General features: G+C 36.1%; 1 protein-coding gene across 1 annotated transcript in view; it reads right to left on the reverse strand.

The window, feature by feature from the left end:
- Bche (butyrylcholinesterase) overlaps window positions 1-19,133 on the reverse strand; it is a 68,446-nt gene that overhangs the window by 10,496 nt on the left and 38,817 nt on the right. Inside the window, exon 3 of the mRNA XM_055596636.1 lies at window positions 5,778-5,944. Coding sequence (XP_055452611.1) covers window positions 5,778-5,944 — 167 coding nt within the window. The remainder of the gene's footprint in view (window positions 1-5,777; window positions 5,945-19,133) is intronic.

Genomic DNA, 19,133 nt, shown 5'->3' on the forward strand with positions numbered 1-19,133 from the left:
TACTCTCAGAGTTATTATTTTACTTTACTGGTTCAAGATAAAATATTCAGCTCACAGTAGACAATAAAAAACAGGTGAATTGTCTCAAATTTCTCTTAGAAGTAAAGTTAGAGGAAGAATTTAAGTGGACAGACAGTGACTTTTGTTACCTTAATTTAAAATCACCAAATCCATGGGTGAACAGTAGATCACTGAAAAGCTCCGATGCCCATCAGTGCCTTATTTTCCTAAGTTTAACTTAGGAACAATACCAGAAAATTACAATTCGGTATGTAGTAGGTTGAAGACTTACAATTTCCTGTCATAATTTCAGTGTTGAATGAGATGCCAGAGCCACATTCACATGGGGTAGGGCATTGTGAAGATGCCACCTTTCCCGGGTTTCATCTGTAGTTGTTAGTCTTGCTAACTAACTGGACTATCAGTAAATGATTCTGAAGTGGCCAGGATAAAGGACGTCTGGGTTATTCAGTATGTTTTCCATTTTCATACAAATGTATATGATGGTTTTCATATAGCCAGTATAGCTCTTCTGCATGCTCTGGGGGTCCCCTATCTCTGCCTTCCCAGACTGCATTGTCTTCCTCTGTGGTCTGGCAAGGCTGGACTCCCCCCCCCCAGGGGGGAGGTGCCACTGAGCTGATTGTTTGAGACTTTGATCTTTCCATTCTGACTACTGTGAGGTGGAATTTCAGAGTCATTTTGATTTGCATTTCCCTGATGACACTGTACTTTGAGCATGTCTTTAAGTGCTTCTTGGTCTTTCAATATTTCTCTCTTGAGAACTTTGTTTAGTTCTGTGTCTCATTTTTTTTAATTGGGTTAATTTTGTTTATTGGTGTTTGATTTCTTGAGTTCATTTTATAGTTTTGTATATTAGTGCTTTGTCGGATGCAGGATTGGTGAAGACCTTTTCCCAATCTGTAAACTGTTCTTTTATTCTATTGAAAGTGTCCTTTGCCCTACAGAACTTTTCCCTGGTGGACTGCCTGGCCAGGCCACAGGGGAAGAGAATATGCTCAGTCCTGATGAAAGTTGATGAGCTGGGCTGCATGGAAAAGGGAGCTTCCCTTTTACTGAAGAAAAGGGGACAGGGAGGGGAAGAGAGGGAGAGTAGGACAAGGAGGGGAGGAGGGATGGAGCTACAAGGAGGTAAGGTGAAATAAAAACAAACAAAAACAAGCAAACAAAAACCTCCAGCCCTCATCTTTGCTTAGACAACAGTTTGAACAGTGAGTCTTTCCACTAAGCCCTAAAAGCACTTAATTTAGATGTGGTCTTTTTTAGACTGGACAAGGAACAATGCCTGACAATTATTCAATAGTTGAATTATTGGACAGTTGAGAAATCACTGTGTCTAATATGTTTTTTATGAGATATGAAGCTAAAATATTTTCCACTAAATTTCATCTTTTATTTTTAATGAGAGATTATTGCTATCGCTGATGACAATGAATGGATAATTTCCATCTCTGTAAAAATAAGTATGATACTCCAAACAAGGACAGCGCATGGAGATAACTTAGAATCCCTGTAAATTGTATGCATTCCACAAGAACATTATACCAACAGCCTTTACCCTAGAACCAAAAAAAATTAAATTACAAAAATGTATTTGTACAGTCACTAGTGGGCATTTAGCAGTTATGAGCGACACCTCCAGATGCCATAGCAAGTGAACAGGAGGGTGTCTAGCCTTGTAAAAGGAGTTCCAAGGAGAGTCTGTTTGGAAAGAATCAAGGTAGAAAAAAAAACAACTTAGAATCCCTGTACAGAAGTAGCCCATGGCAGCTCAGTGTCTAAGAAGGACCCCCAGTAATAGGAACAGGGACCTTCTCTGACATAAACTCATGAGCTGGCTCTTTGATCACCTCCACCGGAGGGGGGAACAGCCTTACCATTCCACAGATGAAGACAAAGAAACAGTTCTGATGAGACCTGACAGACTAAGGTTAGATGGAAGGGGAGGAGAACCTACCCTATCATTGGACTGGGGGAGGGTCATAGGAGAAAAAGAAGGAGGGAGGGTGGGATTGGGAGTGATTGGGGAGGGGCCTACAGCTGGAATACAATGTGAATAAACTGTAATTAATAAAAATAAACATAAAGAATAAGTATGAGGTATTATACTGTAATATTCTTACCAAAAATATGAAGCTGAAAATATTGGACACAAACACTGTACATTTTATTTCTTTCAAGTACATGTAATAATGGCTAGTCATGGACTGAAGTACGGCCTAGAAGTGAAGTGCTGGAATCCATGTGTTTAAGCAAGTCTTAAGAATCATTGAAGTTGAGAACGTTTATTGCTCAAATGTAAACTATGGCTAAAGTGGTGCTTAGAAAACTTATTGCTTTTCCATGTGAAGTGAAGTAAATATTTCTCATTTCAGTAAAGGCATCAGTAGTATTTCTTTGAAATTCTCTTTTGTTTATAGAGCTACCTTTGGAAAAAAAATTAAACTTCAATCTAAATCTTGCAATATAATATTTGAAACATTAATGATAAAAATGTTTAAAGTTTTAAATATTGAACAATACAGGCTTATTGAACAATATGGCTTGAATATATATTCTTACAGATGTAATCATTCTAAACTCGGCATACGTAGTCACTATAAAACCTGGCATATGACCTCAAACTTGGTTAAATGTAACAATTTTAAGTGAATACACTGTTACACAAACCATACAATTTATTTTACTTAAACCTCACTGTGCGTGTATGTGGGGCTGGAGAGATGTGTGCCCGTGCGCATGTGTGCATATTCACAGGAGTTTGGGTATGGTTGACGGGCGTGAACACAGGCGGGTCAGAGTCTGATGTGGGGATGTCTTCCTTAATCCCTCCATCACTTTCCAACATGTGCATGTGTGCACATAGATAAATACGACATAAAATCTCTCATTGAAATTGGAGCTTGCCATTTCAGACAGGCTGGCTGACCAGAGAATCCCAGTACCCCCAAATCTGCTTGTCTCTGTCCCCATTGCCCAGCATTGCGTTGGATGATACCAATTTCAGCTTTTTAAAAATGCTGAGAATCTAAAGTCAGGTGTCGCTGCTTATGCAGTAAGTACTTTATTCACTGAGAAACCTCGCCAGCCTCATTAAGGTATATTTAATTTGAAGACCTTGGGAGTAATATTCAGAATACAATAGAGATCAAATACTTAAATACAAAATTATATTTCAAGATGCACTAAATTTAACATAAAGTAAATTAAGGTATTTTACAAAGTTTTGCTTACGTTATAAAGATGATCATTGCTCTCTGAAATACCTGCACTTGACCAAAACTGATGTGACAGAAAAGTTTTTTGTTTGGTTTGGTTTTGTTTTTACATGGAGATTTTTGCATCTAACTTTAAATTTTCTGGCATTTAAATCATGGCATATAAACAGGTAAATTATCACAGATTCCTTGTGCTTGAACAATAACTCTGCTGCCTTGTAATAAACACATCATTTAAATTCATCTCCTCACTTGCTCATTAATTTTTCCTCAAAGTAGAACTCAACCCTCTCATTTAAGCAGATTTCATGTAGAGATTAGAATATGTGGTTTGTGGTACACTCAATGGTATCTGTTTTGGTTTCTTGGCAGACTGAGTTACCTCATTGTTACTCACAGCCGGAGGACACAAGGACAGCACTGTTGCTCTGCCAAGGGACACAGAGACCCATCTCTGGATATATATTATGTCACAGAACATTCAGTCATACTCAGAGCACAGATATAACATTAACCTCTTTCAAACAGATGGAGGACACAATTACAAGTTTGGTGATCAATGTCTAATAATCAAAGGGCATACTAAATGACCTAACACATCTTTGATAAGCTTATTTTTTTCTAAAACTATTGCAATTTCTCTGAAAACAATGTCCAACAATGTACATTAATGTTTGATGCCTAACACATGTTTTAACAATTGGTAAAAGCCCACAATGTGATGGCTAGTGGAAAACAGTCACTACTTTTTATTAATTCAAATTATCTTCCATTAAAAAAATAAACAAGCAAAACCTTTAAATTATGAGCAAGAACTACATGACTGTTAAAGTAAAATTAAAATACTATCCCATAAATATTCACATTTTATCATAAATATAAACTACTTCCCACCAAAGAAAATATATTGAAGTGGACAAAAATTGAATAGTTAAAAACTGGAATTGAGAATGCTACCTTCGCGGTCTTATTAATAAGAGCTCTGTAGATACACATGTAAACACTAACCTAAAATGAATTAAAAACAAAATTCGTGATAAAATGAGTGCAAGTTGAACAAACCATAAAGCATTAGCATACACTATGGAGCTCCGCTGACATTCACGATGACGTAGGAAAGGTAAAGTCAGAAGAAAAATTATAATTTCTGGAGATCATTACTAATATATGCTGAAAATATACCTAGTTAATAAAGCATCTTAGAGATATAAATGCTAAATAATTTGTAAGGTTAACATTAGTGTCTATACCTATAAAATTAAGGCAACCACATTTGCGAAAGAATACATAGGTTTTTTTCCTTGTGTATGTGTACAAGTGTCTACAGAGGTACACACTCTACCTTTTGAGATAGGCTTTCTCATTAAACCTGGAGCTCACTGAGTCTACTAGACTAGCTACCACCATCTGAAAGATGTCCTCCTGCCTTGGCCTCTCAAGACCAGGATTACAGGTATATACCATGACCAATAGCTCAGTGGTGCTGGGAGCAAAACTCAAACCCTCGTGTGTGTACATGAAGCACTTTACTTGCTGAGCTGTCTTTCTGTCTACCAAGCCCACTATATTTCTTTCATTTTTGAAAATACTTTTTCATATAGTATGTTCTAATCAAAGTTTTGTCTCCCTCATCTCCTCTCAAATCCTTGTCATTTTTCTGCCCATCCGAATCCACAACTTTGTTTCTCTCTCTCTCTCTTTAGAAAACTGTCATTTACAACTTACAAGTGGATATTAGACATATAACATAGGATAAACATACTATAATCTGTCCACCTAAAGAAACTAAGCAAGAAGGAGGACCCTGGGTAAGATGATCAATCATCACTTAGAAAAACAAATGGGATGGACATTGGAAGATGGAGAAAACAGGAAACAGGACAGGAGCCTACCATAAAGGGCCTCTAAAAGACTCTTAGGGAATCTTAGGGAAGAAGAGGGAGAAAGGAAGACCTGGAGAGGACAGAAGCTCCACAAGGAGAGTAACAGAACCAAGAAATCTGAGACCGATAGACCAACAGAGGACCATTTACGGATATAACCTAGAACTCCTGCTCAGATGTAGCCCATGGCAGCTCAGTATGCAAGTATTTTTCCTAGTAAGAGGAACAGGGGCTGTCTCTAACATGAACTCAGTGGCTGGCTCTTTGATTTCCTCCCCCTGATGGAGGAGCAGCCTTGACAGGCCACAGAGGAGGACAATGCAGCCAGTCCTGATGAGACCTGATAAGCTAGGGTCAGATGGAAGGGGAGGAGGTCCTCCCCTATCAGTGGACTTGGAGAGGGGTATGGGAGGAAATGAGGAAGTGAGGGTGGGATTAGGAGGGAATGAAGGAGGGGGCTACAGCTGGTATAAAAATGAACAGACAGTAATTAATATAAAAAGTAAACATTAAAAAAAGAAAACTATGACTTGAAATCATCTTGGTATTTGGGCTAAGATCACGTGAAGACTATCTAAAAGTTGAGCAGTCTATTTTTCCATTGTTTTGCACAACCCACAATCTATTAAATAAGCAAATGGAAAATAAAACATACCTGTCATTTCCAAGACTTTTGGAAAAAATAGTTTCCAGAATTGGCATTGTGGAGCACGGAGTTTAGCATTTATTCTTGGCTTCTCTGTGTTCAAGGTTAAGTACTTTTGTTGAGAACTTGTGAAGATAGGCCACACTGTGCTATTGCTCTGGGTCCCATTGGGATGTCTAGATAATTGAACAGAGACATCATAGTTCTTATGAAATCATTATTGGATAAGAGTAGCAGTCTCTGAAACTGCTAATAAGTTTCAAACAATCAGAAAATAAATGGCTGCATTTTGATAACAGCAAAAAATAATTGAGATGGATGTCAAGCAAGAATGAACTTCCTTTATAGTACCTTGAACTACTATGTTGAAGAAAACTGAGAACTGAAATTCATATATTTCTGTGTAACACAGGAAAATATTTTAACACACTCAAAAAAGGCAAAGTTATTTCTATCTCATTATCTTTCCCGACCTCAGACTTAAACTTTTTATAGTCATTATTAACACCACTGATTCAAGGCTTATTGCCTCTACCACATTCTACTAATTCTTATCAAGAAAGTCTGGACTTGGAACTATGCATCTCCTCATTGTGCATTGATCTTATCATTCTAGGAATGTGGCATGCCTCCTTTTAAAATCCTATCATTGCTCTTTTGTTTTACTCTTTTTTTAATTGAATTATTTAATAATAATAAAAAGAACAGATTATGCTTGAGTACTGTTCATGTGAGAAGGTGGGAAAACCAGCTGCCCTAAGTCAGATAACTTTAGTTTGCTCCCAACATTGTTCAAGGAGAGAATTTATTCCTGAAAGTTGTTCTTTGACTTACATATGCATTAGGTATGGCACATACATGCATACATACACACACACACACACACACACTAAATAAATAAATAGATAAGTGAATAAATATGCAATCAAAATTTCAATAATTTCCGGTTGAGTTCAGATCAAAGTTAAAGAACTTGACAGAAGCACATTTCTTACTATTTTCAATTATTTAAACCATTGAATATGAATTAGAATTATTCTCATTAATATTCATCTTTATTTCCTTAAAAAGTTAGTGAGTAGGAACAATTATGGAAATAAAGAACCAGTGACATAACCAATCCTAAAACTAGATCTAATGGAGAGTGGAATCATCACATTTGAAATGAGATCATCCATGGAATGGGATTCTGGGTAAAATAGGGAAAGGAAATAAGGATATGAGTCAGAAAGATGTTTGGGAAAGCCAGGGAGGGAACAGAGTTTGCACAATCATGAACAGTGAATCTGCTACTTAGTCCAGATAATGTAGTGTCTCCAAAACTAGTTTAGAGTTGAATATTAGTGCTGTCACACTTACATCTCACAAATGGAGAAAATAGTGGGATTTATCTATTCTTCAAGGAAGTTGAGGCCTCTTTCGTAATGTGTCATGTAGAAAACTACGTAAGACTATGAGGTAAGTATTGATATTTCCATAAAGAAGAGAGGTTTGAAGTGATAGAAGAAATCCATCCTCATCTCTTGTTTTTTTTTTCCTTATGCAAAACCACAGAAGAAAAATTTTAGTTTAACATTTTACAAACTTAGTAAGAAAAACATCATTACTCATACAGGATTTGTATATTGTTATAGATAGGCATTTGCTAGCAGTGTTAGGACACATAAAACTTTGAGATTGAGAGGGAACTCTGAAATGAAGGAAGTTTGGAAGAAAACCTGGTGTTCATCCAAAACAGCTATCTAGAGGCAAATTGTATCAAGAGCTTATGTTGAATAAGCACCATAAATTCACATTTCATCACAAGCAAAGGCATACTCAAGCATGAATTTAGGCACTTTAACAATAAATAGCTTCCTGATGGACTAGTTGATTTAGAAAGGATTATTAATAACCAGAGCTATTTAAGCTAAACCAATATCATCCTAGGACCGAAACTTTCAGCTTTAGGGTATTATTTGAAGGAGGTCAAGAAGAAAATGTGGCCTGATCACAGATGGCACACTGCCTGGGAGAATCATGGAGCCCTTTACCTTTCTTTAAAAGCTGTAGAAACTAACAGGTCCAGCTGCTGGAGGCTGGATATCAAATGAAGGGAACCACTGATGTGATTCAGAATGGCAATTCCGATGATGCTAAACTACCCACTTTCCTTCTAATTCCCCTCTAATTAACTTACAGCCTGATGCTTTAACTGCACACTCATTCGTGGCCCCTGCAAGGTGGCTATGAGAGAGCTGACTTTTTCTTGAGTTTAAGAGCAGAACAGTAATGGCTCCATCAGCGTGCATTTAACAAACTTCGTCCTTTGAAATGACTCATGATGTCCCACATTGTAACGTGGTGGCCATCAATTTGCTCATGGATGCAGACAAGTTTTTCAAAAACATGACTGAAGCAGCTATTCAAAGTGATAGAATATCTTACTCTATAATTTGGACAAATCTCCCAAGAATTGAAACTTGAAAAGAGATACAATTGTCTTCCTGTCTGTGTCAATTAAAAAACTTGTGAAATGCAGTGCATTTTAACAGACACATAATTCTAAAAAAGGATGTAATTCAGATCTCAGTTATAAGATACATTTGAACATCTTCAGTTTGCTTTCTCTATGAAACATTTTCTGCCTTTGTCACAAAATAAAGACTTGAAAGTGATTATAACATAAAATATTTTAAGAAACAGTAGGGTATCATTTATTTTTATTACCTTGTCTTTTTTACTTTCCGATATACAAAATGTTATAAAGCTCATTTATTTTAATTTCCCTCTTATGTAGGTATGAAAGGTTATGAGGCATAGCTCCCTTAACCATACAAACATTTTCATGCCTATGGTACAGAATCATTCCTTGCTCTTTATAAATATCTGGGCAGACATTTAATAATTTTTATGAATAGATTAAAATCATGTTTTATTATAGGGTATCCTGATAAAAAATACTGAGCATTTAGTCTCATATTTCAGCCTTCTTTCAAAACACAACCCTAATCTTACTTATGGTAACAGAAGAATTAAGATACATAAATTAAGGGACACATAATTGTCTCTTTCAGTAAAGCTTCTGCTGCAAAATCATGAAAAGTTGCGTTTGGATCCTGATTCTCCATGCAAAACCTGTGTGGCAGCTCTTCTGTAACTTCCAGCACGAAAGCAGGGGACACAACCTTGCTGCTTGCTGTCCGGACAGTCTAGTTGAATTAATAAACTTCAGTTTCAAGGAGAGATCAGGTTTCAAAATAATGTGGAAAGTGAATACTGAAGCTACTTAATACACCTTCCCCCACAAACAAACACAAACACACACAGTTAACACACACTAAGAATTCCGAGAACTGATTCATAATTTATTTACAATTATGTTATGTAGCTAATTCTAAAAAGAAAATATTAAAATGGGCTTGAGGATTTAGTAGAATGACATCATGCTCATTAGTTATAAAATAAAGAACCTGAAATAAAGTTAGATATTTGATTAAATATTCAGAAGACAGAAGTACCCTAAATATTCTCTTAAGTATTCAAATATTGATGTGTTCATATTTCAAAAACTTAAATAAGTACAGTTTTATGTTTAGAACTAGAGGGTCTCTTACAGAGCTTTAGTCCATACAATTGTTCAGTCAAATACTTCAGTAATTCTATTCTTTCATTATGTCAAATATTAATTTAATCATTTGATGTTGAACAGAAAATATAATAATTGCTGGATTTTGAAATATCTGTTCTATAAAATTACAGACAATGAGATAAGCAAAACACATTGTTTATTAGATAGCAATACATATTAGATAGACTACAAGTGTAGACTGTGGAAAGTAGGAAAAAGTGAATAAGTTTCAGTCTTGGAACAGTAGAAAGAAATGTAAAATAGTGAACTGTTTATTCTAGGTTTAAACTGACATAGAAATTCAAATCTATATTAATAAGGCATCATATGATTCTTTGATACATTTATAAGCTACATACATGATACAAATATTCATTTCCTCAAACACATCATTTATGTAGTAAAAATTTTTTCTCTCTATTTAATATATACAGTCCATATCTCTTATCTGTAGTTACCCTTCATTTTTTATTATCACACTATATTTGTTATTTTATTCTATAAGGTGTTTCATTATGTCCATGTGATAATGTTAGTTAATAGGATGACTACAAATGGTGCTAACCACACTGAAAACTGGAGACTTGACTTTGTTTGGATCTGTAAAGAAGACCAATCATGCATTTAGAAAGCTGAATCTTCCACTCATGTGACAGCCTGATGCTTAAAGAAGGGAATGGCCTCAACCACAGGTACAATGATACCATCAACCATGTATACAAAAAAATAAATAAATAAACAGTGTGGACACTCTGTTCGCACTTGAGAAAACTTAAGTCAGCTTGCTAGACTGTTAGTAGCCCCTGTCAATTTTGGCATAATTTATATGAGAAAAATACACATCTAAAAAAATCTGACTTGTTGGCATATCTGTTGTGATTTTTCTTGATTGCCCTATTGATTTAGGAGGAGTCAGTGAAAAAGTGAACCACATCATTACCTTGTTGGGCCTTGAACATTGTAGTAACAGAAAAAAAAATATTTGGGGTGTAGAGGAATTTTAATTAAGCAACATGGTTGCTCTAGCAAGGGATAACATCGGAAGACCTAAGTCTGTGTGATCCAGCTGGAATGACACATCTTTAATCCCACTGGCTGGAATACAGACACACCCTTAGTACACACTTTAATCCCAAACAATGAGAGGATAGTTACTTTGTAGAAGCAAGCACCCATGTTTGAAAGTAATTTCAAATTGAGGGGCATTCAAAGTGAAGAATCAGAGAAATATTTGGCAGAATGAGTTAGAGCTAGGATATGCACAACTCTCACAAGAACAGACAGGAAAGAGAAGCTTCAGTACAGTAGAGTTGAGACAACAGAGTAGGATACAGTAGAGAGTTCATTAGAAAAGACAGCACAATAAATTAAGGAGCAGCATTGAGCACAGTAGAGAGTTGAGTAGAAAAGACAGTATAGTAGAGTTGAGTTCAGTACAGTACAGGCAGTTTGGTGCAGTTCAGTTTGTGGAGTTCAGAAGCAGAGCAATTCAGGAGAAGAGAAAAGAAGTCAGTTTGAATCAGTCAGTTTGGAGTAGAGATTGAGCCAGAAGCTCAATTGAGTTGAACCAGATAGCAGGAGTTCAGAAAGAACTAAAAACGGTGAGTTTAATCAGAAAACCTCCAACTCAACAAATTACAACAGACCAATGGAAGTTACTTTTAAATTGAGGAGTATGCATGCAAGTGCTTATTTCTTGCTAATTTTGACTTTCTGTGTAATGGTACTGGCTGTGTCAAGCTTCCACCATTGCAACTTCGCCTTGAATAACAAGCTAAAATAAATCCTTTATTCTCTGAGTTGCTTTTTGTCAGAATATTTTGCCACAGCAAAATTGTCACAGCAAGCAAAATTAAACTAACACAGTTAGATGTTGAATCACTATACAGTCTCATGTAATGAAGAATGGATAATACAAATATGCTCTATACACACAAAATATTATCTTAATATTAAAAGGATATGCTATAACTTGTGAAAAATGGGGGTGGGGGAATGGAAGATATTATATCGAGTAAAATAACTCAGATGCAGAAAGCAAAGTCCTCTCTTGCTTGAGAATTCTAAAATGTTGTTACATAAACACAGAGTTATCATCACTAAACTACTGGATGAGTTGTAGAGTATCATTAGGGAAGGGCTCGAAAATAAATATGTGAGAAACTACGAGTGAACACTAAGCTCTGTTTTCTCCAGTGAGGCAAGATGACCTTCTGACATAGTACAGAAGGTATGAGCACCATAGGAAAGGGTTTCCAGGGTTTCACATACAGCATAATGGTAAGGAGACACCATGTTGGATACCCTAACTGATCAGCATATACTGCACACATGTATTAAACAAGCACACTGCACCTCTTATAAATGGCAAACTATTACATGTTAACTTTAGGTAAAAAAAAAGCTGCAATGATAATGTCACCTACTTAATCATTACTTTTATGCATTTCATGAATTTTTATAAGGTACCCAACAATATTCATAACTGAAATGACACATTTTTTAAAAAATCAGATAGAAGCAAAGATTTACATATTATGATCACTTGTTTAAAAGTTAATTACTCGTTAAATTTGAGATTCAATGGAGATGGTATGTATCAACTCTCACTTTGAAGAATCTCTTCCTTTCTCTACTTTTCCTTCCTCCTTGCCTCTCCCTGTCCTCTCCCTTTTTTATTCTCCATTGAAGCCTAAGACCCATAGAAACCATTTGATCATGTCATTTCCAGAAGAAAATTATGCCTGAATCATATGACAGCAGGAAGTAAAACCAGGTCATTTATGAATAAAAACCATCACCACTGTTATTTTGATTTACCTCTTTTAACAGAGTTAAATGATGATCTCATATGGAAACTACAAACAGATGTACATATTCCCAAGATGATAATTTATCCACCCTTAGAAAGGTTCATATTTGAGTTCAAACAATGAAGAATTTTATCTCAAATGTGTTTATGTATATATAATATACATTATATATATTACTGTTGCTTCATATATTAAAATGTACCTCATGTCTTCATTATTTTCTATGATAATTTCATATTTAAATAAAATTAATTGATAACAGAATATAAAGTCTATATAAATTCTCACCTTTACAAAATGATACATGGAATTTGATGTCATCAGGAATAATTAGGGTCTAATTGAACAAAGTGTGCCTGAGAAAATAAGGCATTCATTTCTTGAGTAGCAGAGTTGTCAGCTAATGAAAGTGTTCACACATTAGCTGTTATTTTGACATATTTATATAATGAACAGGCAAAACAATTTTCACATAAACAAACTCCTGCTCAGTATTTACACACATGATAAAAATAAAGACATGACATAATCCGTTTCAGTAATACATAGAGACAGCAGCCCCATCCGTTTTCTAGAGCTGTACCCATGTAAGGTAACTGAAAAAGGAAAGATTTATTTGAAGTCATCGTCTTGAAGATTTCAGTTATGGACAACTGCCTCCATTTGCCTTGAGGCTGCACAGTGGGAGAATATCACTGTGTTGGAATTGGGCAGAGTACAGGACCATAGGGAAATTAAGGCAAAGAGAGTAAGGACCAGAAGCAAAGTATGGTGTCCAGGGTACATCAATTGGCCTTTTTCCTCCAGTGCACCTGCTTTTTCTGTACAATCCCTTTCCACAACTGCAGTTTCTTATCAAGTCATGAATGGACGAACTCACAGATGAGATCAGAGTTCTCCTGGTCCAACCGCAACCGCAAAGCTCATAAGGTGGCAACATTGAAACCTTAGGGAGACATTTCTTGTCTAAATGACAACATAGGCAAAACACTAAAGTATAAACCACAGAAAGGAGAAAATCAAATAGAATAGAAAAATTTTGAAAAGAAACGGGGTTTCCTCCAAGTTCATTTACTGAGCCGCGTTTTGCATGAACAATACTCTTTAGGCTAAATTTGGTCATGAAGTGGACTTTAAATTTTTTCTAGAATTTTCTATTACTATGATATCTTCATAAATTTGACCAAGTTTTACTATTGATTTACTATAAATAAGTGTTCTAAATTCTTTCTAATCCTTAAAATATATAAAAATGGCTCTTCTAAATTTAATGAATTGTAAGATTTATTCTAATTATGTATTCAACTAAAAGAAAATCTTTAACACTACTGAATCTTTTTTTTTATTAAATTCTTAAAAATATTTTAATTAAATTTTTATATTAATTATAGTTTATTCACTTTGTATCCCAGTTGTAGCCCCCTCCCTGATTCCCTCCCAGTCCCACACTCCCTCTGTCATCTCCTCCCATGCCCCTCTCCAAGTCAACTAATAGAGGAGGTACACCTCCCCTTCCATCTGACCCTAGCCTATCAGGTCTCATCAGGACTGGCTGCATTGTCCTTCTCTGTGGCCAGTCAAGGCTGCTCCCCATTCAGGGGGAGGTGGTCAAAGAGCCAGCCACTGAGTTCATTTCAGAGATAGTCCCAGTTTCCCTTACTAGGGTACATACTTGGACACTGAGCTGCCATGAGCTACATCTTAGCCAGGGTTCTACTAGGTTATATCCATGAATGGTCCTTGGCTGGAGAATCAGTCTCAGAAAAGATGCCTTGGCCCAGATATTTAGGTACTGTTGCTCTCCTTGTGGAGCTCCTGTGCTCTCCAGGTCTTACTATCCCCCCCTTCTTTCATATGGTTCCCTCTACTCTGCCCAAAGTTTGGTTATGAGTCTCAGCATCTGCTTTGATACACAACTGTGTAGAGCCTTTCAGAGGCCCTCTGTGTTAGGCTCCTGTCCTGTTCTGTGTTTTCTCCTTCTTCCAGTGTCCATCCCATTTGTATTTGGTGAGTGAGGACTGATCATCTTACCTAGAGTCATCCTTGTTGCTTAGCTCCTTTAGGTGGACAGATTTTTATAGGTTTATCCTATATTATATGTCTAGTATCAACTTGTAAGTGAGTATAAACCATGTTTGTCTTTCTGCTTCTGGGATACCTCACTCAGGATAATCGTTTCTAGATCCCACCATTTGCCTGCAAATTTCATGATTTCCTCCTTTTTGATTGCTGAGTAGTATTCCATTGTGTAAATGTACCACAATTTCCGTATCCATTCCTATGTTGAGGAATGTTAAAGAGGTATTTTCTCTTCATAATTCCTCTTCCCAAGTGATTCTAACATGTGTCAAGTTGACATAAAACATAAAACTAGCTAAGGGCTTCATCTGAAATTAAATTAAAAATGCATATTTCCCAGATTTTTTTAATTTTAATTTTTTATATTAATTACAGTGTAATCACTTTTTATCCCAGTTGTAGCCCCCTTCCTCCCAATCTCACCCTCCTTCCCTTAAATCTTCTCATGACTCTCTCCATGTACACTGATAGGGGAGGTCCTCCTTCCCTTCCATCTGACCAAAAAGTGCAACTTCTTTTTTGTTTAAATTAAATTAAATTTGTTTAAATTAACTACATTTTATTCACTTTTCATCCCAGCTATGCCCCGCCCCTCAATCCCTCTCACTCTCCCTCCCTCATCTCCTTCCTTGCCCCTCCCTAAGTCCACTGCAAATTCTTAAAATTAGCCCATAAATGAATGCCCCATAGTTGAGGAATGATCTCTCCATTTTATTTCATAGCAGTGTCATAGACTTAAGAAATTTCATATTAACTTCATTGCATTCCACAAACTTAATCTTAAAGTATCTGCAATTATTCAAGTATATATTTATTTTTGTATATACACAAACATAAGAGTAGTTTGTTTATACTGCTAGGGCTATGGGCAGTGAACCAAGTGGCTTATAAACAGCAAAAGTAATTTATCACCAGCCTGAAGCCTAGAAAATCCCAGATCAAGGAACTGGCAGACATGCTGTCTTTCAAGGGTGCACACCTTTTTCTTATTCATTTTTCTGCTTTTTTTCTCTCCCATGGTAGATTAGGGGAGGTAGTTCTCTGGCAAAAGATAACCAATTCCATTCTTGATATTTGGGCAACACTGCCTACCACAATTCCATGGGGTATTAGATTCACACATATGAGTTTTAAAAATCTCATGTGTGAGAATCTAAACTTGTTATATGTGGGGAAACAAATCCTTTGTTGCATAGTAAGTAAAATGTGCAATTATAAACCACCACATAAATTTCTGCATGTGCTTATTCTTAACATGAATGTTAGACACATGAAGATATAAAGTATTGTATACATTTTAATTAATATATTAATATTATAATATCAAATTAATCTAGTACAATGTAATGATGATTAATTAAATAACTAAGAATATTGTTTTGAGTTGTAGAGCAAATCATGTCTTATTTGCTGTGTATTATCAGTGTCTGTTGCATGTCTTAGGAAAATATCAATCTACCAAAGGCTTCTTGCCCTTAGTACTGAGAGAATCATCTCAAAACTTTGGGTGTATTTTTAGTCACTCAGCATCATGTATAAAACAAAATATTACTAAAAATGCAAAAGAAAGATCCCTTTATTTTCCAGTTTTGAAGGATTATTTAGAAATATTACCATTCTAAAATTAAATAAAAATAATATGTAATGACATCTGCATTATTTATGCTTATAATACATTGTCCAAGGTCATGTTTCTTACTCTTGTTTACTCTTTTAAACAATTTTAACTACATTTATTTATTTAACTATTCATCCATTAGGTATTTGTGTATGTCATGTCACAGTGTGTGGCTGTTAGAGGATAATTTATAGGAGGTGTGTCTCTCCTTCCACCACTTTGGTCCAGGGATTGCACTCATTCACTTCTCCAGAGGTGCCTTTCTGGTCTAAGCAATCTCATCTCACTAGCTCTTCACCTTCTTTTCAACTGGAAACTGGGAGTGTCTACTTCAGGCTCCTTAGCCCCTCCACCCCAGAGACTCAGGGAACCTCCCCTATCCCAGGGAAGGCACTTCTACCAGTCTTCTGCTCTAGTAGTTGCCATCCCTCGCTCCCTACATGTGATCCCCACCCTCATTGCCCTCCCCAAACCCTCTCCCTCCTCGTCTCTCCTTCCATCTATCCAGATGTCGTATTTCCTCTTCCTAGTGACATCAAGCATCCTCCCTTGGGGCCTCCTTAGCTTCCATGGGTCTATGGATTGTAGCGTGTTTATCCTGTATTTTATGGCCAATATCCACTTATAAGTGAGTACATACCATGTGTGACTTTCTTGGTCTGGGTTACCTCACTCAGGATGATATTTTCTAATTCCATCCATTTGCCCACAAATTGCATGATGTCTTTTATTTTAATAGCTGAGCAGTATTGTATTGTGTAAATGTACCACATTTAATTTATCTACTTTTTGGTTGAGGGTCATCTTGGTTGTTTCCAGTCTCTGACTATTACAAATAAAGGTGAACATAGTTGAGCAAGTGTCTTTGTGGTATGGTGGAGCATCTTTTGGTTACATTCCCAGGAGTGGTATAGCTCCAGGTCTTGAGGGAGATCCATTTCCAATTTTCTGAGAAACCTCCAGATTAATTTTCACAGTGGAACCTGAAATCAGTTTTTCCAGTGTCCAGCTACATTCACCATCTTTTCTCACTATACAACAACAAGATTAATGACAGGAAATATTTCCTTCTTGGTGTAATATGGGCAAAAATTGGTTACTATAATAATGACTAAATTGTGCAATAATGCACTGGTTCTTGGGAATTTCCACAGGTAAATAATTGGCAAAATAGGTTATAATTCATAAAAATAGCTACACATATCTCAGTTACATAGATTATAGTTAATAGAAATACACACACACAGCTCACTTTATTTTCACTTTCACATATTCTGATATGTCTATTGCAAGTTGTGGAAGTAACAGAGATAATTATTGAAAAACAATTTCCTTGATCCATTACACTGTTAGGTGCTTTCTTAGTTAATTTTTAATGATTGTAATTCCGAAATCCTGTTTCTCAAAAGAAAAGGCTTGTAATATCAAACCATACCAACTTTCAATAATTCAGAAATTCAATAATTGTTAACTTTGGCGTCTATATTTATATTTAGAATAGAGTTCCCCTTTATATTGTTTGTGAAGATTTTGCTTTTGGGTCCTGTAAGATGGCTCATCAGTTAAAGGTACTTGCTCTTAAGCCCCAAAATCTGACTGACTGAGGTATCGAAGCAGAGGCTGAGACTCACAGCCAAACTTTGGACACAGTGCAAAGATTTTATGAAAGATCTGCAGGGGACAGGAGCTCCAAAAGGAGACCAACAGAGCCAAAAAAAAAAAAAAAAAACAAAACAAACAAACAAACAAACAAAAAAAAACAAAACAACAACAACAACAACAACAACAAAACTGAGCTCTGGGAGCCCTGCAGAGACTGATACCCCAACCAAGGACAATGCATGGACATAACCTAGAACTCCTGCACAGATGTAGCCCACAGACTCAGTGTCCAAGTGGGGTTCCTAGTTAGGGGAGCACAGGCTGTCTCTGACATGAACTCTGTGGCAGGCTCTCTGATCACCTCCCCTTAAGCGGGGGAGGATGGCGGCCTTGCCAGGCCACAGAGGAGGACAATGCATCCAGCCTTGATGAGACCTGATAGTCTAGGGACAGATAGAAGGGGAAGAGGACCTCTGCTATCAGTGAAGTAGGCAAGGAGTATAGGGATTGAAGAGGGAGGGAGGGTAGAATTTGGAGGAGACAAGGGAGGGGGCCACAGCCTGGATATATATAGTAATATATGATAATAATTTTAAAAAGGAAGAAAAATCTGTGTTCAGTCCTCAGAACCAATGTGGTAGAAGACAGCATGCTCCTACATGCTGTCCCCTGACCTTCCTATGCATGCCTGTGCACAAACATACACACACAAACAAATGTGATATAATTTTTAATTACTCTTTTATCATTCCTAACTATTGTGTTATAAATCATATTTTAATTTCAAAGAGAAATTAGGGAACAGCCTTTTAAAAGCAAGAGAAAAGAATGGAGGGGAAAATACCACGGAGGGAAGGAAAACAAGATGCAGAATAGTTCAAATTGAAAAGATATCATCATCACCAACATGCTAAACTTCTTAAGAAAGGAAAACAAGAATTCTTTCCACTGAATTTAATAAATGAGAGAGATCATGCTTTATTAAAGTTAATGTGTACTAGAAAAACAATGAATATTTAGCCACATTTCACCTTTGAGTTTGAAGGTAATTAATAGCTACAGTTACCAAAGGCATGCAAAATATCAAATAAAGGTTAATGCTGACCATAAGCAAACAACAATTACGATGCTTCTAAAAATATATGCTTTGAAAACCGATGTCATGCAACTGAGAGACTAGTATTCACTGTTCAGGATTCCAAAACTGATCGTCTGTGCTGTGAAGCACCTTACCTGACTGTAATTCTGTTTTCCTTTTCTCTAGAACCTATCAGGCTTTCCGGGTAGCTAAGTATACATTGATAAAGATACATAGGTAAAGAGAGAAACCTAGGTAAAGATACATTGTCTTTCTAGTACACATATACTTTAATAAAACCAGTTCTTCTTTACTAAATTCATTGGAAAGAATTCTTTTGTTCTTTTATTAGGAAGTTTATCATGTTGATGATGATATTTTCTAAATTAGTATTGTTTAAATCAATTTTACTTATTTATTTCAACAAATAAAACACATTTCTTTTTTTTGTACAAATTAAAATCTAGCCAAAATTCTGACCCTTCTGTAGGTCCTGTTTTCATCACACACACACACACGCACACACACACACACACACACACACACACACACACATATTCATATC

The sequence above is a fragment of the Psammomys obesus genome, unplaced genomic scaffold, assembly GCF_907164565.1.
Source record: "Psammomys obesus unplaced genomic scaffold, mPsaObe1.curated_primary_1811, whole genome shotgun sequence".
NCBI lineage: Eukaryota > Metazoa > Chordata > Mammalia > Rodentia > Muridae > Psammomys > Psammomys obesus.